Source organism: Rhinatrema bivittatum, chromosome 4, assembly GCF_901001135.1.
Source record: "Rhinatrema bivittatum chromosome 4, aRhiBiv1.1, whole genome shotgun sequence".
Classification (NCBI taxonomy): Eukaryota; Metazoa; Chordata; class Amphibia; order Gymnophiona; family Rhinatrematidae; genus Rhinatrema; species Rhinatrema bivittatum.
The window spans coordinates 484,461,894-484,485,675 of NC_042618.1; the positions used below are offsets into that span (position 1 = coordinate 484,461,894).

At 50.4% G+C, this 23,782-nt stretch overlaps 1 protein-coding gene across 1 annotated transcript in view; it reads right to left on the reverse strand.

The window, feature by feature from the left end:
- Window positions 1-23,782, reverse strand: part of PWP1 (PWP1 homolog, endonuclein) — a 129,869-nt gene that overhangs the window by 37,503 nt on the left and 68,584 nt on the right. The window contains exons 10-11 of the mRNA XM_029597379.1: window positions 19,226-19,287; window positions 13,591-13,702 (exon numbers count right to left, since the gene is read on the reverse strand). Coding sequence (XP_029453239.1) covers window positions 13,591-13,702; window positions 19,226-19,287 — 174 coding nt within the window. The remainder of the gene's footprint in view (window positions 1-13,590; window positions 13,703-19,225; window positions 19,288-23,782) is intronic.

Below are 23,782 nucleotides of genomic sequence, written 5' to 3' on the forward strand. Positions count from 1 at the left end.
ATATCAGAGGCCGAGAAGTGAAAAGGGAAGGCCAGTGCAGGGCCCGCCAGGCCCAACAGCACCGGATCCATCTTGACCCCCTGCCTGGACTCCACTGGAGGAGGATCCACTCCGATCTCGTCCAGAATGGCTGGGATAAGTGGAGAAAGTTCTTCCCGACGAAACAGGCGGATGACCTTAGGGTCATCACCCTCTGCCGCCTGCGGCCCTTTGCCGGCTCCCGGCTGGGCCTGCCCCTCGTCTTCGTGGCCCTCCTGGCCCTCAGGGGATCCCAACAGCGCCTCCTCGTCCGAGGAGGCGGTGGACGCTGACTCCGACTCCTGCAGGTCGCCACGCGGCTGCCTCTTCTCCCGTGGCACCCCCCGGGCGTCCCGGGTCCGAGCAGCTCTCTTCCGGGGCTGGGAGTGTGCTTCCCTGCCCCCTGAAGCCTTCCCAGCCTTTATTCTTGACTTTTTATATTTCGCCAGTTTTTGCATCAAAAGGGAAAAATCCTCCGAAAACGAGCCCTCCGATCCGGAGGAGTCCTCCCCAGCACAAGGGCTCCCCGAGCCACGGGTCCCTGGGGGCTCTCCCCCCGAAACCCTGGGCTGTGGCGATAGCGCGGGAGGCTGGGCGCCATCTTGGAGCGCCCTCCTCGTGGCTTCCCGCACTGTAGACAAAATGGCGTCCGTTCCCGCGCTAAGCGGGAACGGATCAAAGGACGCGGCCTCCGAAGGTCCGGCGCGCGATGGCGAACGGGCCCCCGCGATCGACCCCCCCGGGTGACCTCCGACGGACCCTTGCCACCTGCAACGCATCCGGAGCAGACCCCGTCCCTGGAGAGCCGCGCGCACGCAGAGCCGCACGCGCGGCAAGTCGACCACCTCGGCTACCAGGCTCCCCAACCAGCGCCCCCCCTCCGCGAACGATCGACCCGACCGGCGAAGGGACGGCGAAGAGGGAGAGAGAGCCGGCGGCCCAAAATTAAACACGCTGGTTTTTGGTTTTTTTTTTTTGTTACTTAGCCGCTAGCCGTGGTCCTGCAGTCTTCAGCTCCAGCGGGGGTGAGTGAACCGGGCTCCCCGGTGTCACCCCCGACGCTGCTGCCCGCACAGGCCGGGTCCTCGACCCCCAGCAGCGGCCTCGACCTGGAGGGGATGGTCCTCTCAGGACCTTCCAACCCTCCTGGGAGGCTCCCCCGACGGGAGACTTCTGTCTTCTTCTTTATGTCTTCTTTCTTCTTTTTTTTTTTTTTTTTTTTTTTTTAAACACACACTGCCCTAACAACTTAGGCTTAAATACAAATGGATCCCTGACTGACTACCCCGAGCCACAAAAACAACCAAGGATCCCCGAGACTGTGGGTGGACCTGCCCCATCTGCTGGAGACAGAGAAAGACTGAGGGGCTGTGGGTGGCACCTTACTATATGTAGGGAGCCCGTCAAGTTTTGCTCTGTCTCCATCTGCTGGTGCGGAGTCACAACCCAGGTGTCTGGACTGATCCGGGTACGTACAGGGAATACATGTATGTTTATTCTTTTATTTAGTGCACTATTTTTATTTTGTTTTTTACATTTAGTTATTGTTTGTTAGATATTGTTTCTTTTAATTGTACAGTACATTGTCTTGGTTTTTCTTTTATGGGAAGAAAGGTGGTTTATCAAATGTGATAAACTAACTTGCATACATCATGGATAATGTATTTTAATCTAAACATGGGCCTTCATAATATTAGCGGTACTGTCACATCAGAGCATTGTATATTATGAAGGTCCATTTTTGAATAATGTAATTCATGGCGCATGGCAGTACGCTCTGCTCATGACTGATTTTGGTACCAGTAGTTTGAAGTTGGGTTTACTGGATGTTCCTTTTTTTATGTTCTTCCAGTAAGAGGCACTCAGATCAGCAGAAGGCGAAGCAGGATGACTCAGAGCATGTGGGGATTTTGTGTTGCTGTTCGGGATAGTATTTGCCGTTTTGTGAATTTTCATGTGCCCGATTTTTCATATGTGATGTGTTCTCTGGAGAGTCAGTGTGAACAAAGGCTGGCAGTAAGCCCTGTGGAGATAATAAACAGAGGGGTACAATAGCACCAGCAATGCAGTGTGATAAACGCTGCAGCTCTCGGAGAGCAGAGGGGACAGCAGCACATCCTGGCACGATGGCTGCGGACATACTTGGACCTCATATTTGATGGCTGCGGACACCTTGGACCTCATATTTGTAAACTCAAGCATCTCACACGCAACTCCACCCATATGCAAACCTGTCCCCTGGTCTGACCATACATTAATATCTTCCACCTTTTCGTTGGAACAAAAGAGAAATAAACTTGTCCCGCAACCAGAATTTATATACAGGAAATCCTGCACCTCCGAGGAATTAAACAATCATCTTGTCCCAGAACTCCCACTCATAGACATTTCCTCGCCCAACTCAGCCCTCCACTCTTGGTCCAAGATAACAGAAACAGCAACAAACAAACTCTGTCCACTGGCAACAAAAAAACTCAAACACAACACCTCCAAAAGACAACCTTGGTTTAACGAAGAACTTCAAAAACTCAAACACTCCCTTTGACAGAATGAAAGCAAATGGCGGAAAGCACCCTCACCGACCTCCCTCTCCGCCTACAAACTCGCCCTCCACCAATACAAAAGCGCCACATTAAAAACAAAAAGGGACTTCTATGCGCAGAAGATCCACCATCTCATTTTTTATTCAAAAGCCCTTTTTGCCTATGTATCAAATTTAACGCAAACCATTACTCCTGACATCCCTGCCAACCAAGCACAAGAAAAAGCAGGAGTTGGCCCTTTTCTTTAGCAACAAAATCTCCAACCTTATAACACAGCTGAGATCCAACAATTCAGCGCCATCCAACCCATACTTCCATCACAACAAAGACATCATTCTACAATCCTTTGAACCCTATCACTACTTCAGAGATACTTTCTGCATTGAAGAAAATGAAACCATCGTCACACCCATTAGACCACATCCCATCCAAACTTCTCCTGCTAATACCAGACACCATCTCCAATGCTCTGACAGACATTATCAACTGTTCCTTAGCACAAGGAATCTACCCCGACGACCTGAAAATTGCATCCATCAAACCGCTCTTAAAAAAACCTAACTTAAATCCCAAAGATCCTACCAACTTCCGTCCAATATCCAATCTCCCTTTCTTAGCCAAGGTAATGGAAAAATTAGTTAACGCCAGACTCTCAGACTACCTCGAAGAACATAAAATTCTGTTCCCGACCCAATATGGTTTCCGAAAATCTTTAAGCACTGAATCACTACTCATATCCCTGACAGACTACCTTATCATGGGCCTGGATAAAGGTCACGCCTACTTACTGATCCTCCTGGACCTCTCAGCTGCCTTTGATACGGTTAACCACTCCACCCTACTAATTCAATTAGCGAACATTGGAATAACAGGAACAGCATTGTCGTGGTTCAAATCGTTCTTGGGGAACAGAAAATACAAAGTCAAAATACACAACAAAGAATCTCAGCACTATTCTTCCTCTTTGGGAGTTCTGCAGGGCTCTTCCCTCTCACCAACGCTCTTCAATATCTACCTGCTCCCTCTGTGCCAACTGCTAACAAAATTAAACCTTAAACACTTTCTATATGCAGATGTCCAGATAATCATCCCCATCAAAGAATCCTACTCTAAAACTCTAGAATTCTGGGAAACTTGTCTTCAAAAAATTGACGGACTCCTCTCCAGCCTAAACCTAATACTAAATTCCTCAAAAAGTGAACTCCTCCTAATCTCCTTTGAAAACAGTAACATCTACACAAATACACCACCCAATTTACAAACTCCACAAGTAAGAGACCTAGGGGCTATCACTGATAACAGGCTAAACCTAAAATCATTCATAAATACCAATATGACTTCCGCACAGTCTTGCAGGCAACTATTTTGTCTAAGATTGATTACTGCAATGCTCTGCTTCTGGGTCTACCTAAAGCTACAATTCAACCTTTGCAAATGTTGCAAAATGCAGCTGCCCGCATTATCACCGACACAAGCCGCCACGAGCACATTACCCCAGCACTTCAGTCCTTACACTGGCTACCAGGATAATATATAAATCTATGACGCTGATACACAAAGCCATTCAAAACAGAGATATGCACTGGTTCACTGATCTACAATTCAACACTTCATCCCGCCCAACGAGATTCCAGCATTTAGCCAAACTAAAGATCCCAGCACCCAATCTGACTAGACTTTCTAGTACAAAAGAACGGTCATTCATCATTGCTGGATCAACAATATGGAACACCATGCCCTCTGAATTACGCCAGGAAATTTGTCACAAAAAATTTAAACAAAACCTTAAAACCTGGTTATTTAAAAAAGCCTACTATTAATGATCTGAGTCCTATACCATTCTTCACCATTTCCACAGTCTCTTATATTTCGATTATATTCTTTTAATACAAAGTTATACATGGTTTTGTATTTGTTCAGTTTCTATGTTATATTGTAAAGCGCAATGCTGAATTATTGTTTTAATGTAAACCGCGGTGATGTTACTTACGTACCCCGGTATATAAAAATCTGCAAATAAATAAATAAATAAAACTACCAAGGACTGCTTCTATAAACTCCAAGTCTTAAAAAGAATAAGACCACTTTTCCACTTTCATGACTACAGATCTATTCTGCAATCAATAATCTTTGCTAAACTAGATTACTGCAACTCTATACTATTAGGTCTTCCTTCATCTCACACTAAACCCCTTCAGATGGTTCAAAACATGGCAGCGAGAATATTAACAAACACACGGAGAAGAGACCACATATCACCAATCCTCAAAGACCTGCACTGGCTGCCAATTCACTACAGAATCATATATAAATCCATAACCACTATTTACAAAGCCATACATCAACTCTCTCCGCTTAACCTTCAAATTCCACTCAAAAAATATACCTCCTACAGACCAGTCAGAGAGTCCTACAGAGAATCCCTACAAGTACCACACCCCAAAACCATGCGGCACATAACCTCCAGAGACAGGGCTTTCTCCACTGCAGGACCTACACTGTGGAACTCCATCCCTCCAGATTTGCGACAGGAACCCTGCCTTCCTACATTTAAGAAAAAACTCAAAACGTGGTTATTTATGAAAGCCTTTCCGGACCTAAACTGAACCACTAGTCAACATTAACTAATCGCTTAGACTTTGCCTTAATATGGTAAATAATAACTCCACCCCAACAGGGTAATTCACTAATGCTACAAATGCCGCTATGTGCATATATGTTCGCTCTGTTAAATCCCTAACTTCTTTTCTCTGTTCCAAGTTGTATAACTCCCTTGTTTTATTGTAACTGCAATTCCTTAGCCTTCACTTGTTTAATGTTTACTATTATTATTATTATTTATTATCTTTTTTGTTCCCTCTCCATGTTAATTGTAAACAGACATGATGCGATATTCATCGCGAATGCCGGTAGAGAAAAACTTAAAATAAATAAATAAATACTGATCCCAGGGCTTAGAAACATCGTCTACGAAGGTAACATAGTTATGACGGCAGAAAAAGACCAAGATGGTCCATCTAGTCTGCTCAGCAAGCTTCCCAAGGCAGTAACTGCTGCTCCGTGCAGGTTACCCCCATGTTTCTCACAAGGGTAGTAACTGCCGCTCCGTGCAAGTTACCCCCATGTTTCTCACAAGGGTAGTAACTGCCGCTCCATGCAGGTTACCCCCATGTTTCTCACAAGGGTAGTAACTGCCGCTCCGTGCAAGTTACCCCCATGTTTCTCACAAGGGTAGTAACTGCCGCTCCATGCAGGTTACCCCCATGTTTCTCACAAGGGTAGTAACTGCCGCTCCATGCAGGTTACCCCCATGTTTCTCACAAGGGTAGTAACAGCTGCTCCGTGCAGGTTACCCCCATGTTTCTGTTAAGGGTAGTAACTGCCGCTCCGTGCAGGTTACCCCCCATGTTTCTCACAAGGGTAGTAACTGCCACTCCATGCAGGTTACCCCCATGTTTCTGTTAAGGGTAGTAACTGCCGCTCCGTGCAGGTTACCCCCATGTTTCTCACAAGGGTAGTAACTGCCGCTCCGTGCAGGTTACCCCCATGTTTCTCACAAGGGTAGTAACTGCCGCTCTATGCAGGTTACCCCCATGTTTCTGTTAAGGGTAGTAACTGCCGCTCCGTGCAGGTTACCCCCATGTTTCTCACAAGGGTAGTGACTGCCGCTCCGTGCAGGTTACCCCCATGTTTCTGTTAAGGGCAGTAACTGCTGCTCCATGCAGGTTACCCCCATGTTTCTCTCAAGGGTAGTAACTGCCGCTCCATGCAGGTTACCCCCATGTTTCTCACAAGGGTAGTAACTGCCGCTCCATGCAGGTTACCCCCATGTTTCTCACAAGGGTAGTAACTGCCGCTCCGTGCAGGTTACCCCCATGTTTCTGTTAAGGGTAGTGACTGCCGCTCCGTGCAGGTTACCCCCATGTTTCTGTTAAGGGCAGTAACTGCTGCTCCGTGCAGGTTACCCCCATGTTTCTGTTAAGGGTAGTAACTGCTGCTCCATGCAGGTTACCCCCATGTTTCTGTTAAGGGCAGTAACTGCTGCTCCATGCAGGTTACCCCCATGTTTCTGTTAAGGGCAGTAACTGCCGCTCTGTGCAGGTTACCCCCATGTTTCTGTTAAGGGAAGTAACTGCCGCTCCGTGCAGGTTACCCCCATGTTTCTCACAAGGGTAGTAACTGCCACTCCATGCAGGTTACCCCCATGTTTCTGTTAAGGGCAGTAACTGCCGCTCCGTGCCGGTTAAGCTTTTTTATTTATTCCCATCCTCCAGCCTTTAGGGATCCACAGTGTTTATCCCACGCCCCTTTGAAATCCTTCACAATTTTAGTCTTCACCACTTCCTCTGGAAGGGCATTCCAGGCATCCACCACCTTCTCAGTAAAGGAAAATTAGTTCTTACCTGATAATTTTCGTTCCTGTAGTACCACGGATCAGTCCAGACACCTGGGTAGTGACTCCGCACCAGCAGTTGGAGACAGAGCAAGACTTGTCGGGCTCCCTACATATAGTAAGGTGCCACCCACAGCCCCTCAGTCTTACGTAATGTCAAAGCAAATGAAGTGCCCGACTAACTAGCTATAACACGACCTTCAAAACAGGCCAATTCAACTACACCTCCAGCTGGGAGAACTGCCAGAACCAGAGGCGAACGGGCATGCTTCCGAGCTTGAATAAAAGAGAACTAGAATCCAACCGAGCGGACTCTCTGTCACTTCAGCGCAATCCTAAAATCAGAACATAAGGGTGGGAGCCTGGACTGATCCCTGGTACTACAGGAACGAAAATTATCAGGTAAGAAACTAATTTTCCTTTCCCTGTACGTACCCGGATCAGTCCAGACACCTGGGATGTACCAGAGCTAATTTCCAAGGGTGGGAGCAGAGAGTCCCGCACGCAGAACACTCTCCCCAAAACCCCTAGCATCAGCCGCCTGGACATCAAGCCGGTAATGTCTAGAAAAAGTATGCAGCGACTTCCACGTCGCCGCCCTGCAGATCTCTTGCGGGGACACCTGAGAGGCCTCCGCTCAAGACGTAGCGTGTGACAGAGTCGAATGAGCGCGAAGGCCCCTGGGAGCCGATTTGCCCCGCAAAAGATACGCCGATCCAATAGCCTCCTCGAGCCAATGCGCGATCGTGGCCCGAGAGGCAGCCGCACCCCTCCGAGATCCAGAACACAAAACAAACAGGTGGTCTGACACTCGGAAAGGATTCGTCACTGGGGCCTGAGGGGCCCGATAAAGAGGGACCAGCTCAGCCAGGAGCCGGCAAAGGAGCACAGGCGACGGATGGAGATGATCCAAAGGTCGTGCGCCTGTTTCGGAGGGAGGAGCTGTCCCCCCTCATTCCGGCCATTCTCCAGGAACTCGGTGTCGAGGCCCCACCGGTGGAGTCCCGTCAGGGGGCAAATATGGATCCGGTGCTACTGGGCCTTGCCGGCCCACAGGTGGCCTTTCCGTTCCACTTCTCAGCCTCTGATATCCTTTTTCGGGAATGGGATACCCCGGAACTAGGCCTGAAGGTGAGTAAGGCCATGGACAAGCTGTATCCTCTGCCAGAGGAGGTGTTGGAACTTCTTCGCCTCCCTCGTATGGATGCAGCGGTGTCGGCGGTAATGAAGAGGTCCACCATCCCAGTCACGGGGGCCACAGCACTCAAGGATATTCAAGATAGGAAGCTGGAGGTGCAACTCAAGAAGGTCTTCGAGGTATCCGCCCTGGGGGTTCGGGCGGCCATTTGCAGTAATTTTGCGCTGCAGGCTGGGCTGTGCTGGGCACAGAATCTACAGGCGAATGCAGGGCTCTCTGAAGGGGAGTCATCGCAAGCGGATCACCTGGAGGCGGTGATCGCTTACAGTGCGGATGCGATGCATGATCTTCTGCGGACATCGGCCAGAGCCATGGTGACAGCGGTCTCGGCGCGCCGCCTCCTCTGGCTTCGAAACTGGGCGGCTGGCGGGTCGTCCAAGGCTCACCTGGGCTCCTTGCCTTTTAAATGGAAGCTATTATTTGGAAAACAGCTGGACGACCTGATGCAGTTCCTCGGGGAGAACAAGGCATTTAAGCTACCAGAGGACAGGCCCAGGCCTAGAACCTCCTTTTCAGCGAGAAGTCGTTTCCGAGGAAATAGACGACAGCGTCCGCAGAGATCATCCGGGTCCGGGCCTTCCTACCGGTCCGGCTCTACTAGGTCCTCTTCATGGTCCCAGTCCTTTCGAGGGAAGAAGTTCGGAAGTTCTGGAGGTGCCTCGTCGGGACCGGGTCCCAAGTCGGCCCAATGATACGAGGAGGGTCCATTCCTCGCTGCGGCCTCTGGATCTCGTGCCAAACGTGGGAGCAAGGCTAGCATTGGTTTTCGAGGAGTAGACCAAGATAACTTCAGACCAGTGGGTCCTCAGCGTGATAAGGCACGGTTACGCTTTAGATTTTGCACGTCTGCCAGCGGACAAGTTCCTCGTATCTCCATGCAAAGGGTTAGCAGAGAGCACTGTGGTAAGGGCAACCCTCCGGCGCCATTACTCCCGTACCCCCGGGACAGCATCGCCGGGGGAGGTACTCCATTTACTTCGTGGTGCCCAAGAAAGAGGGGACGTTTCGGCCCATTTTAGACTTAAAAGGGGTCAACAGGTGTCTTCGAGTTCCACGTTTCAAAATGGAAACGATTTGCTCGGTGGTGGCCGCGGTTCAGCCGGGCGAGGCGTACCTGCACATCGGAATCCCGCTGGCCCATCACAAATTCTTGAGGGTTTGCATCCTGGGCAGACACTATCATCGGGCCCCTCAGGCCCCCCTGGGACCGTGTCCTCCGAGGAGGAGGAGGTAGACTCCGAGCTCGAGCCCTGCGGGGCTCCCCACATAGGTCGCTTTTCCCTCGGTGGGTCCTTCAGCGCCCGATCCCGGGCCGCCCTCTTCTGGGGCCGAGAGCGATCCTCCCTGCCCCCCGAGGCCTTAGATTCCCCCGGCTTCTTCCTGTTCTTTTTGTATTTAACTAACTTGTGGAGCAATAAACGAAAATCTGCTGAAAAGGAATCCTCCGTGTCCGAGGAGACGTCCTCCACGCTGAGGTCCCCCGAGTCAGGCCCCCCCGGGGTCCCGCAGCTGCGGTGATAGAGGAGGAGGCTGGCCGCCATTACAGGCCCGCCTCGTGGCTTCCCTGACTGTCTGCAAGATGGCCGCCGTTCCCACGCTGATCGGGAACGGCTCTGAAGCCTGGTCCTCTGACTGCACGGCACGCGGCGGCGAGCGGTTCGCCCGAGGACGGCCCCCAAACCGACCTCCAATGACCCCTCGCCTCCGGACACGCGCGGCACGCCGCTCCCCTCGGCATCCCCAACCGTCGCTTCAAAACCAGCTGAAGGAGAGGTAAGCTACCCTTAAAATCACCACACACCCCCCCCCCCCCCCCCGGCGAACGACGCGATCGCGGAGACAGCGAGAGAGAGACGGCGCGGCAAGAACAAGTCCTGCAAAACAAAAAACTTTTTTTTTTTTTTTTTTACTTATGCCGCTAGCCCGGGTCCTGAAACCGTCTGCTCCAGCGGGGGTGAGTGAACCGGGCTCCCCGGTGTCACCCCCGACGCTGCTTCCAGTGAAGGCCGGGTCCTCGACCCTCAGCAGCGGCCTCAACCAGGGGGGATGGCCCTTCAGGACCTTCCCACCCCCCTGGGAAGCTTCCACTGACGGGAGCCTTTTCTTCTTTCTACTAAACAGATCCTTTTTCTTTTTTTTAAGTTTCCCTGACTAACTATATCAACTACCCCAGGGATCCCAGAGACTGTGGGTGGACCTGCCCCATCTGCTGGAGACAGAGAAAGACTGAGGGGCTGTGGGTGGCACCTTACTATATGTAGGGAGCCCGACAAGTCTTGCTCTGTCTCCATCTGCTGGTGCGGAGTCACTACCCAGGTGTCTGGACTGATCCGGGTACGTACAGGGAAAGAAATATTTCCTGACCTTGGTTCTGAGTCTTCCTCCCTGGAGTTTCAAATCGTGACCCCTGGTTCTACTAAATTGTTTCCAATGGAAAAGTTTTGTTGACTACCATGGATCATTAAAACCTTTCAGGTATCTGAAGGTCTGTATCATATCAGCCCTGCTCCTTCTCTCCTCCAGGGTGTACATATTCAGGTTCTTCAACCTCTCCTCATAAGTCATTCAATGGAGACCACCCACCATTTTGGTTGCCCTTCTCTGGACCACCTCCATCCTGTCTCTGTCCCTCTTGAGATTCGGTCTCCAGAACTGAGCACAGTACTCCAGGTGAGGCCTCACCAAGGCCCTGTACCAAGGGGATTATCACTTCCCTTTTCTTACTCGATATTCCTCTCTCTATGCAGCCCAGCATTCTTCTGGCTTTGGCTATTGCTGTGTCACACTGCTTCATCGACTTTAGCTCGTTAGACACCATCACCCCAAGGTCTCTCTCCTGCTCCGTGCACATCAGCCCTTCATCCCCCAACACACATTGTTCTTTCGGATTATGACACCTCAGATGCATGACTCTGCATTTCTTGGCATTGAATCCCAGCTGCCATATCGTCGACCACGCTTCAAACTTCCTTAAATCCAGCCTCATTCTCTGTACTCCTTCCGGCGTGTCCACTCTGTTGCAGATTTTAGTATCATCCGCAAATAGACAAACTTTACTTTCTATCCCTTCCACATTGTCACTCACGAAGATGTTGAACAGAACCGGTCCCAACACCAATCCCTGTGGCACTTCACTTAACACCGCTCTCTCTTCAGACTAGATACCATTTACCATCACCCGTTGTCTTCTGTCAACCAGTTTGTAATCCACACCAACACCTTGGAGCTGACTCCCAAGCTTCTCATTTTGTTGATGAGTCTTCTGTGCAGGACCGTATCAAAAGCTTTTCTAAAATCCAAGTAAATTACATCGAGCGCTCTTCCCTGATCCAGTTCTCTAGTCACCCCAAAGAACTCAATTAGATTCGTCTGACAGGACCTTCCCCTGGTGAATCCATGCTGCTTCTGATCGAGCAACCCACCGGATTGTAGATAGTTCACTATCCTTTCCTTCAGCAGAGTCTCCATTAATTTTCACACCACCGAGGTGATGCCAACTACCCTGTAGTTTCCAGCCTCTTCTCTGCTCCCACTCTTGTGAAGCAGGACCACCACTGCTCTTCTACAGTTACTAAGCACTAAGAACATAAGACAATGCCATACTGGGTCAGACCAAGGGTCCATCAAGCCCAGCATCCTGTTTCCAACAGTGGTCAATCCAGGCCATAGGAACCTGGCAAGTACCCAAAAACTAAGTCTATTCCATGTAACCATTGCTAATGGCAGTGGCTATTCTCTAAGTGAACTCAATAGCAGGTAATGGACTTCTCCTCCAAGAACTTATCCAATCCTTTTTTAAACACAGCTACACTAACTGCACGAACCACATCCTCTGGCAACAAATTCCAGAGTTTAATTGTGCGTTGAGTAAAAAAGAACTTTCTCCGATTAGTTTTAAATGTGCCCCATGCTAACTTCATGGAGTGTCCCCTAGTCTTTCTACTATCCGAAAGAGTAAATAACCGATTCACATCTACCCGTTCTAGACCTCTACACCTTTTTCCAGGGATCTATTGAACAGGGCACACAGTGGAGCCACCAGCACATCTCTGAGCTCCCTCAGTATCCTGGGATGAACCTCATCAGGCCCCATGGCTTTGTCCACTTTCAGTTTTCTTAGCTCTTCCCATACCTTACCTTCCGTAAATGGAGTTTCATCTAACCTGCATGAGCAGCAGTTACTACCCTTAAGGGTAACATGGGGGTAACAAGTGATGGTCCTTCTCCAGGGTCTTCTTTAGTGAACACTGAACTGAAGTGTTCATTTAATGTTTCTGCTAATTCATCATCTCTCTCCACCCAGTGATCCTTATCCCCTTTCAATTTCACTCTACCACTATGTACCTTTCTCCTTTCTCTGATGTATCTGAAAAATGTTTGTCTCCTCACTTTATCTCCTTGGCAATCCTTTCCTCTGCCTGACTTTTTGCTTTCTTGATTACTTTTTTCATCTCCTTCAGTTTTGCCAGATAATCCTCCCTGTGTTCCACTTTTTGGGATCCTTCATATTTCTTAAAAGCTGATTTTTTTGCTTTTTTATATCAGCCACCTCCTTTGTGAACCAGGTTGGATTCTTATTTCTCTTACTTTTGTTTACTTTTCTAACATACAGATTTGTGGCTCTTGTAATTGCTCCTTTTAGTTTGGCCACTGTTCCACCTCTCCCATTTTCTCCCAGTCTTCAAGTTCTGCCTCCAGATATTTCCCCATTTCTACAAAGTCTGTTTTTTTGAAGTTCAAAACTTGGGTCTTTGTGACACTTTTCCGGATCCTATTTGCAATATCAACCCATACTGTTTGATGATGACTGGTGCTGAGGTGGGCGCCCACCCGGACAGAGACATTATCTCCATTAGTGAGCACTAAATCGAGTATAACTCCCTCCCTCGTGGGATCCATTACCATTTGTTTGAACAGAGCCCCTTGCAGGGTATCCACTATCTCTCTACTTCTATTAGATTCTGCAGAAGGGATTCCCCAGTTTATGTCCGGCAGGTTAAAGTCTCCAACAATCGACACCTCTCCCTTCCTTCCCACCTTTTCTATGTCTTCTATCAGCTCTCTGTCTAGTCCTTCTATTTGAGTCGGAGGCCTGTAAACCACTCCAGTAAAAATGGATGCACCTTCATCAAACAAGGCACAATCTTATTCAAATATAAAGCCCGATTACATTACGCACAGGTAAATAACAAAATAAAATTGCACTTCGTGTCAGCAAGGCTGTGGCTCATGAAGATCCCAGGTAAGGAGAACAGTCCGTAAGCTCTGAAGAGATCCACAGAAAGGAAGGAGAAAGACATGCCCCATAGGGCCTGTCGCTTCGTTGCTAGAGGTCCAGAAAGATGAGCACCCGCCTGTTCCCCGACAGTAAAAAGATGCATCCCAGAGTCATTTGCATAACGAAGAGAGAGAGAGGGGAAGCTGCATCCAAAACCTACCAGAAAGTTACAGGGAGAAAAATGGTTCCAGGTTACTCTCTCCACCTGCCCACTGAATCTCCAAAGGCGATGGCTTCCTTCAGGGTTTCGGCAATCATACAGGATGGCAGCCCTAAGGGGAAAGCAAACATTCATGCCCATCAGAGCCCTGATACATTCTCTCCTCTCAGCAGAGGAGTCAAGCAAACTTGAAGAGGATGAAGGCTAGAAGGAGAGGATAGAGAAGAGCAAGCAGTGGGGGACAGCGGCAGGAGAGCAGGCTTAGAGAGGGACAGCACCAGAGGAAGGGCCATGCCAGACACAAGCAAGCGCAGACAGCAATAAGCAGACTGCTTCACTGTACACTGGGGGAACCTCTTCCTCTGCCAGTGTTTCTTAAATTAAAGTCTGCACTTTTTAATTATAAAATACCAAGACACACAAAATCTAGGGCAGTGACCAGAGGTTATGCACACCTGGAACAGATACAGAGAGCAGTGTGAGGGCAGGTGGGGGGGAGATGCAGGTAAAACAGTGACAGAGGTTACGCACACCTGGAACAGATACAGAGAGCAGTGTGAGGGCAGGTGGGGGGGAGATGCAGGTAAAACAGTGACAGAGGTTACGCACACCTGGAACAGATACAGTGTGAGGGCGGGGGGGAGGTGCAGGTAAAACAGTGACAGAGGTTACGCACACCTGGAACAGATACAGAGAGAGCAATGTGAGGGCAGGTGGGGGGGAGATGCAGGTAAAACAGTGACAGAGGTTACGCACACCTGGAACAGATACAGAGAGAGCAGTGTGAGGGCAGGTGGGGGGGAGATGCAGGTAAAACAGTGACAGAGGTTACGCACACCTGGAACAGATACAGTGTGAGGGCGGGGGGGGGAGGTGCAGGTAAAACAGTGACAGAGGTTACGCACACCTGGAACAGATACAGTGTGAGGGCGGGGGGGGAGGTGCAGGTAAAACAGTGACAGAGGTTACGCACACCTGGAACAGATACAGAGAGCAGTGTGAGGGCAGGTGGGGGAGGTGCAGGTAAAACAGTGACAGAGGTTACGCACACCTGGAACAGGTACAGAGAGAGCAGTGTGAGGGCGGGGGGGGGGGTGCAGGTAAAACAGTGACAGAGGTTACGCACACCTGGAACAGATACAGAGAGAGCAGTGTGAGGGCAGGTGGGGGGGAGATGCAGGTAAAACAGTGACAGAGGTTACCCACACCTGGAACAGATACAGAGAGAGCAGTGTGAGGGCAGGGGGGGGGAGGTGCAGGTAAAACAGTGACAGAGGTTACGCACACCTGGAACAGATACAGAGAGCAGTGTGAGGGCAGGTGGGGGGGAGATGCAGGTAAAACAGTGACAGAGGTTACGCACACCTGGAACAGATACAGAGAGAGCAGTGTGAGGGCAGGTGGGGGGGGATGCAGGTAAAACAGTGAAAGAGGTTATGCACACCTGGAACAGGTACAGAGAGAGCAGTGTGAGGGCAGGTGGGGGGATGCAGGTAAAACAGTGACAGAGGTTATGCACACCTGGAACAGGTACAGAGAGAGCAGTGTGAGGGCAGGTGGGGGGAGGTGCAGGTAAAACAGTGACAGAGGTTACGCACACCTGGAACAGATACAGAGAGAGCAGTGTGAGGGCAGGTGGGGGGAGGTGCAGGTAAAACAGTGACAGAGGTTACGCACACCTGGAACAGATACAGAGAGAGCAGTGTGAGGGCAGGGGGGGAGGTGCAGGTAAAACAGTGACAGAGGTTACGCACACCTGGAACAGATACAGAGAGCAGTGTGAGGGCAGGTGGGGGGAGATGCAGGTAAAACAGTGACAGAGGTTACGCACCTGGAACAGATACAGAGAGCAGTGTGAGGGCAGGTGGGGGGGAGATGCAGGTAAAACAGTGACAGAGGTTACGCACACCTGGAACAGATACAGAGAGAGCAGTGTGAGGGCAGGTGGGGGGGATGCAGGTAAAACAGTGACAGAGGTTACGCACACCTGGAACAGATACAGAGAGAGCAGTGTGAGGGCAGGTGGGGGGGAGATGCAGGTAAAACAGTGACAGAGGTTACGCACACCTGGAACAGATACAGTGTGAGGGCGGGGGGGGGGAGGTGCAGGTAAAACAGTGACAGAGGTTACGCACACCTGGAACAGATACAGAGAGAGCAGTGTGAGGGCAGGTGGGGGGGAGGTGCAGGTAAAACAGTGACAGAGGTTACGCACACCTGGAACAGGTACAGAGAGAGCAGTGTGAGGGCAGGTGGGGGGGATGCAGGTAAAACAGTGACAGAGGTTACGCACACCTGGAACAGATACAGAGAGCAGTGTGAGGGCAGGTGGGGGGGATGCAGGTAAAACAGTGACAGAGGTTACGCACACCTGGAACAGGTACAGAGAGAGCAGTGTGAGGGCAGGTGGAGGGGATGCAGGTAAAACAGTGACAGAGGTTACGCACACCTGGAACAGGTACAGAGAGAGCAGTGTGAGGGCAGGTGGGGGGGATGCAGGTAAAACAGTGACAGAGGTTACGCACACCTGGAACAGGTACAGAGAGAGCAGTGTGAGGGCAGGTGGGGGGAGGTGCAGGTAAAACAGTGACAGAGGTTACGCACACCTGGAACAGATACAGAGAGCAGTGTTAGGGCAGGTGGGGGGGAGATGCAGGTAAAACAGTGACAGAGGTTACGCACACCTGGAACAGATACAGAGAGAGCAGTGTGAGGGCAGGTGGGGGGGAGGTGCAGGTAAAACAGTGACAGAGGTTACGCACACCTGGAACAGATACAGAGAGCAGTGTGAGGGCAGGTGGGGGAGGTGCAGGTAAAACAGTGACAGAGGTTACGCACACCTGGAACAGATACAGTGTGAGGGCGGGGGGGGAGGTGCAGGTAAAACAGTGACAGAGGTTACGCACACCTGGAACAGATACAGAGAGCAGTGTGAGGGCAGGTGGGGGGGAGGTGCAGGTAAAACAGTGACAGAGGTTACGCACACCTGGAACAGATACAGAGAGAGCAGTGTGAGGGCAGGGGGGGGAGGTGCAGGTAAAACAGTGACAGAGGTTACGCACACCTGGAACAGGTACAGAGAGAGCAGTGTGAGGGCAGGGGGGGAGGTGCAGGTAAAATAGTGACAGAGGTTACGCACACCTGGAACAGATACAGAGAGAGCAGTGTGAGGGCAGGGGGGGAGGTGCAGGTAAAACAGTGACAGAGGTTACGCACACCTGGAACAGATACAGAGAGCAGTGTGAGGGCAGGGGGGGGAGGTGCAGGTAAAACAGTGACAGAGGTTACGCACACCTGGAACAGGTACAGAGAGAGCAGTGTGAGGGCAGGTGGGGGAGGTGCAGGTAAAACAGTGACAGAGGTTACGCACACCTGGAACAGATACAGAGAGCAGTGTGAGGGCAGGTGGGGGAGGTGCAGGTAAAACAGTGACAGAGGTTACGCACACCTGGAACAGATACAGAGAGAGCAGTGTGAGGGCAGGTGGGGGGGAGATGCAGGTAAAACAGTGACAGAGGTTACACACACCTGGAACAGATACAGAGAGAGCAGTGTGAGGGCAGGTGGGGGGGAGATGCAGGTAAAACAGTGACAGAGGTTACGCACACCTGGAACAGATACAGAGAGCAGTGTGAGGGCAGGTGGGGGGGATGCAGGTAAAACAGTGACAGAGGTTACGCACACCTGGAACAGGTACAGAGAGAGCAGTGTGAGGGCAGGGGGGGGGGATGCAGGTAAAACAGTGACAGAGGTTACGCACACCTGGAACAGATACAGAGAGAGCAGTGTGAGGGCAGGTGGGGGGGAGATGCAGGTAAAACAGTGACAGAGGTTACGCACACCTGGAACAGGTACAGAGAGAGCAGTGTGAGGGCGGGGGGGGGGTGCAGGTAAAACAGTGACAGAGGTTACGCACACCTGGAACAGATACAGAGAGCAGTGTGAGGGCAGGTGGGGGGGATGCAGGTAAAACAGTGACAGAGGTTACGCACACCTGGAACAGGTACAGAGAGCAGTGTGAGGGCAGGTGGGGGAGGTGCAGGTAAAACAGTGACAGAGGTTACGCACACCTGGAACAGGTACAGAGAGAGCAGTGTGAGGGCAGGTGGGGGAGGTGCAGGTAAAACAGTGACAGAGGTTACGCACACCTGGAACAGATACAGAGAGAGCAGTGTGAGGGCAGGTGGGGAGGTGCAGGTAAAACAGTGACAGAGGTTACGCACACCTGGAACAGATACAGAGAGAGCAGTGTGAGGGCAGGTGGGGGGGAGGTGCAAGTAAAACAGTGACAGAGGTTACGCACACCTGGAACAGATACAGAGAGAGCAGTGTGAGGGCAGGGGGGAGGTGCAGGTAAAACAGTGACAGAGGTTACGCACACCTGGAACAGATACAGAGAGCAGTGTGAGGGCAGGGGGGAGGTGCAGGTAAAACAGTGACAGAGGTTACGCACACCTGGAACAGATACAGAGAGCAGTGTGAGGGCAGGTGGGGGGGATGCAGGTAAAACAGTGACAGAGGTTACGCACACCTGGAACAGGTACAGAGAGAGCAGTGTGAGGGCAGGGGGGGAGGTGCAGGTAAAACAGTGACAGAGGTTACGCACACCTGGAACAGGTACAGAGAGAGCAGTGTGAGGGCAGGGAGGAGGTGCAGGTAAAACAGTGACAGAGGTTACGCACACCTGGAACAGATACAGAGAGCAGTGTGAGGGCAGGTGGGGGGGATGCAGGTAAAACAGTGACAGAGGTTACGCACACCTGGAACAGATACAGAGAGCAGTGTGAGGGCAGGTGGGGGGGAGGTGCAGGTAAAACAGTGACAGAGGTTACGCACACCTGGAACAGATACAGAGAGAGCAGTGTGAGGGCAGGGGGGAGGTGCAGGTAAAAGAAATTGTGGAGGAAGGGAAGAGGATGGATTTTGGACTAGTAGAAGATTAGAAGGTCAAAAGGAGGATAAGACAGAGCCAAGCTTGCACTGAAGCGTATGGGGTAGAGCTGACTGAGGGAAGCAGGCTGACCTGGCCACATTTGATCTCTTGCTTGTGGTCAAGCCTGTATGGCTGGCATCCAGGTGATATCCTGATTGCCAGCAGCAGAAGCAGGGACTGAACACAAATGGATGTAATGTGCTATCTTTTGGCTGCACCTTACTTTCTAAGTGCAGTGGGATGTTTAAAAACCACCTGAGGGTGAGGAAGTTTGGCTCTTTCTAGAAAAGAACTAGTCGAAAAGTCCCATCAAAAGAGAGATCGACACAGCCTCCCCTGTAACACCCACTACTGCTGCTCCAGCGGTGCCTCGGCACTGCCACATGGACCATTGCCAATATCAGCTTCTGAAAGCCCAGGCAGACGAGCTTCAGCAGGCAGGCCCTGACCCTAGCACGGGTGAGTCACAGCCTATCCGACTGCACTGCTCCATGCCATCTGCCCCTGCACAACAATCCAGCTGCCGAGTATTTACTGTGCACGACCATGCAGGGAGAATAAGCTCCCTTCACTCTACATATCTGCACAGCCCAATATTACAGGGAGCTCCAGGTTCAGCACATGTCCAAAAGTGCCCTGTGTTTCTAAGAAACAGGCGTATTAAATGAGACAGCAAAAGAAGCCCTAGCCTCTATTCCTTACTTATCATACGATCCAGAGACCAGAGTCTGGGGCTCAAACGGATGAAACTGCAGTGTTTGAACCTGAAAAAAAGGAGAGAGGTTTATTCCACAAAGACCCATCAATTGCTTCCTTACAAATGCTAAGGAGAATCAGGGATGGAGAACAGAAACATAAAACTGCCCTTCAGCAACGTGAATAGTGTCAGCAGTGTATTAGAAAACTGGGTCTTACCTACTAAGTTTTGTTCCTGGAATTCCCCAGATCAGTCCAGACCAGTGGGTTTTGCATCCCTACCAGCAGATGGAGACAGAGAATAAAAACTTTTCAGGCACTGCTACTTAACCGAGAGCGCCACCTGCAGCCCCTCAGTACTGACCTGAACCTAAGCTAAAGTACAGCCACATTCCCAACTTCCCCCCTAGGGCCAACACAGGAACCCCCCGAAGCAAAGTCTTCACATCCAACAACATTCAGCTGTAAATGTTCCAGCTGTGCACACAAAATAAGCTCTGCATAAACACGTATCGCAATCTTATCAGACTTTCGGAATCTAGGGAACGGGTCTCTGGACTGCTCTGGGGCATTGCAGGAGCGAAGATTAGCAGGTAAGAACCAAATTTTCCTTTCCTGTTCATACTCCAGATCAGTCCAGAAAAGTGGGATGTACCCAAGCTCCCCTACACTCTCAGAACCCACTCACTGAAACTCGCAAATCTAAGCGGTAATGAGGGTGAAAGACTGAAGGGAAGACCATGCCGCTGCTCTACAGCTCTATTGTGGCGACACCAACTGACATTCCACCTAAGAGGCTGCTTGTGCTCCCACAATCCCTCCGAAACCTTCTGACCTTTTCAGAGATAGGCCGAAAAAATAGTCTCCTTTAACCACCAAGCAACAGTGGCTTTACACACTCGAGTTCCTTTATTCAAGCCCATGAACAAGACAAATAGACAAACTGATTGTTGGAAACTGTCAGTAACCTTAAGAATATGCATCAGGGTCCGCTGCACATCCAATAACTGAAGTTCCCTCGCAAGCGTTCCCTCCACCGACAAAGACCTTACAAAACCAAGTTAAGATTCCACGAGGTCGCAAATGCTTGGCCCCCTTGAGAAAACATATACTAGTTGGATGAGAAGCCAAAAATCTTCCCTGCAACTTCTCCTGAAAGCAACCTAAGACCACCACCTGCACCCGAAGTGAATTATAGGCCAGACCCTTTGACAAGTCCTGTAGTACAAAGGCCAAGATCTGCAGAATATCCACTCACAACAGCTCCAGGCCCTCTTACACACACCAGGACTCGCTCCACACTCTGACATAAGCCAGCGAGGTGGACTGTCTCCTTCCCTGAAGCAATGTAGCCACATCCGCCTCGGAGTACCTTTTCAGTCTCAAGTGTCTCTTCTCAAAAGCCAAACCACTACACAAAAGTGATCCACCTGGTCTAAAACGATAGACCCTTGCCTGAGCACACCTTACAGACAAGTCAACCAGATTGGTTCATCCACGGCAAGATGAATCAGATCCGCAAACCACGGACGATGCGGCCACTTGGAGCCATCAGAACCACCCTGCCTGGATGTTGCTCTATGTACCACAAGACTTGACCTACGAGAGCCCATGGAGGGAACTTATATAGCAGAATTCCCGTTGGCCATTAAGAATCAGAGCATCGATCCCTTCGGTCTCTACCTCACTTCCGCAACTGAAGAACTGAGCCGCTTTCGCATTACTGCAAGACACCGATCAGATCCAGTTGGAGATTGCCCGACCTGGCTCAAATGAGATCCAAGGCTTCTGCCAACAATTATCATTCCCCTGGATCCAACTGCTGCCTCGTGAGTTAATCTGCCTGCACATTATCCATTCCAGCCACATGTGATGTCACAATCCCCTCCAGATATTGCATACAAATAAATCTGGGTCTCCAGAGCCACACCTCAACTCTTCGTCCCACCCTACCAATTGATATATGCCACTGTTGTTGCATTGCCCGAGATCACTCGCACCATTCGCCCATGAACTTGAGGGAAGAATTCCAACAATGCTCTGTGCACCTACCTCATTTCCAAATGATTGATAGACCAGGAAGCTTCTTCTGCAGACCACAGCCCTAATTAGCTTTAGTTAAAAATAAACAACCTGCCCTGAAAAATAGGCAAACCATTCTTGTAAAATAGTATTGTAAAGAGCCTGCAGCTGCCTCAGCGGCCTTGTGAAGGGAGGGATCTGGACAACCAGATTTACACCTCAAGGGCACCCAGACCAAGCACACACAAGGGTGCCAACCCCCGGCTCGGTCGCCTCAACCGGACAGGGAAGAACCCTAAGGATTCTAAAAAAATAAAAGAAACCCCCGGGAGGAAGGCTCAAAAGAAAAAAATTAGTCAACTGCAGAATTGCAGGATTAACAGCCTCTCAGCCATCTGCTGGAGTCAGAGAAATACCGACGAGCTGCAGGATTAACAGCCTCTGCCATCTGCTGGAGACAGAGAAATACCGACAAGCTGCAGGATTAACAGCCTCTGCCATCTGCTGGAGACAGAGAAATACTGACAAGCTGCAGGATTAACAGCCTCTCAGCCATCTGCTGGAGACAGAGAAATACCGATGAGCTGCAGGATTAACAGCCTCTCAGCCATCTGCTGGAGACAGAGAAATACCGACGAGCTGCAGGATTAACAGCCTTTGCCATCTGCTGGAGACAGAGAAATACCGACGAGCTGCAGGATTAACAGCCTTTGCCATCTGCTGGAGACAGAGAAATACCGACGAGCTGCAGGATTAACAGCCTTTGCCATCTGCTGGAGACAGAGAAATACTGACAAGCTGCAGGATTAACAGCCTCTGCCATCTGCTGGAGACAGAGAAATACTGACAAGCTGCAGGTGGCACGGTTGCTTACATTCGGTGTCAGCGAGGTTTTTTTTTTCCTCTGTCTCCATCTGGACTGATCAGGGTACGTACAGGGAATTACTCCTGGGGGAATTCTGTGTAAAAAAAAAATGTAAAATTCTGTGCACAAAAACTTAAAATTCTGCAAACTTCATATTGGTCAAAATAACACAATTTACATGACAGTCTTTAAGAAATTACATTTTAAATTAATGCAGAAAAAAGTTGTTAAAGATGCAGAATTTTAAATACTTTGAGCAGAATTTCCATAGAAATTCACTGTAAGTGTCCCTTCCACTCGCTCTCCCTACTCCCCTTGCCACTTTGCCCTCTCAGGACCCAACTCCTCCACCTGCCAGTATCTCTCCCCTCCACCTCTAGGCTCAACCCCTTCCACTCTATTGCCAGTCCCAGAGTTTGACCCCGTTCTCAGTACTGCCCCTCACACAGGCTCCCTCTGTCCCTCCCTCTCACACACACACAGGCTCCCTCTCTCTAATACACATACACACACCCTCATACAGGCTCCCTTCACTCTCTCTCGCAACACACATCCCCTCATACAGGGCCCTCTCTCTTGCATACCCACCCACACAAGCTCCCTCTGTCCCTCCCTCTCTCACACCCACACAAGCTCCCTTTCTCTTTCAAACATACATCCTCACACAGGGTCCCTCTGTCCCTCCCTCTCTCTCTAATACATATTCACACAGCCTCATACAGGCTCCCTCACTCTCTTGCACACACACATCCGCTCATACAGGGCCCTCTCTCTTGCATACACACCCACACAAGCTCCCTTTCTCTCTCACACATACTCCCTCACACAGGCTACCTATGTCTCTGTCTCACACATACACACTCCTTCACAATCTCCTCATATAGGCTCCCTCCCTCTGGCACCCACTCTCAAGCACCCCCCCCTGCCTCTCTCACACTCACTGTCACTGGGGCCTTCATCTTCACTGCGAATGGTGCACACTCTGTTTGTGGCATGCCGGGGTCTCCTCTCTATTTTCTGCGAAGAATTTGTCAATTCTGTAGGGGGGGGGGGAATTCTGCACAAATTCTGTGCTCCACAGTAGCACAGAACTCCCCCAGGACTAGATGATGGTGCTATATCAGCTTGAGGTAAAGGCTCAGAGCACTAGGGGAAGATGCTGGTGCTATATCACCAGGATGTGTGGTAAAGGCTCAGAGCACTAGGGGAAGATGCTGGTGCTATATCACCAGGATGTGTGGTAAAGGCTCAGAGCACTAGGGGAAGATGCTGGTGCTATATCACCAGGATGTGTGGTAAAGGCTCAGAGCACTAGGGGAAAATGCTGGTGCTATATCACCAGGATGTGTGGTAAAGGCTCAGAGCACTAGGGGAAGATGCTGGTGCTATATCACCAGGATGTGTGGTAAAGGCTCAGAGCACTAGGGGAAGGTGATGGTGCTATATCACCAGGATGTGTGGTAAAGGCTCAGGGCACTAGGGGAAGGTGATGGTGCTATATCACCAGGATGTGTGGTAAAGGCTCAGAGCACTAGGGGAAGATGCTGGTGCTATATCACCAGGATGTGAGGTAAAGGCTCAGAGCAGTAGGGGAAGATGCTGGTGCTTTATCACCAGGATGTGAGGTAAAGGCTCAGAGCACTAGGGGGAAGATGCTGGTGCTATATCACCAGGAT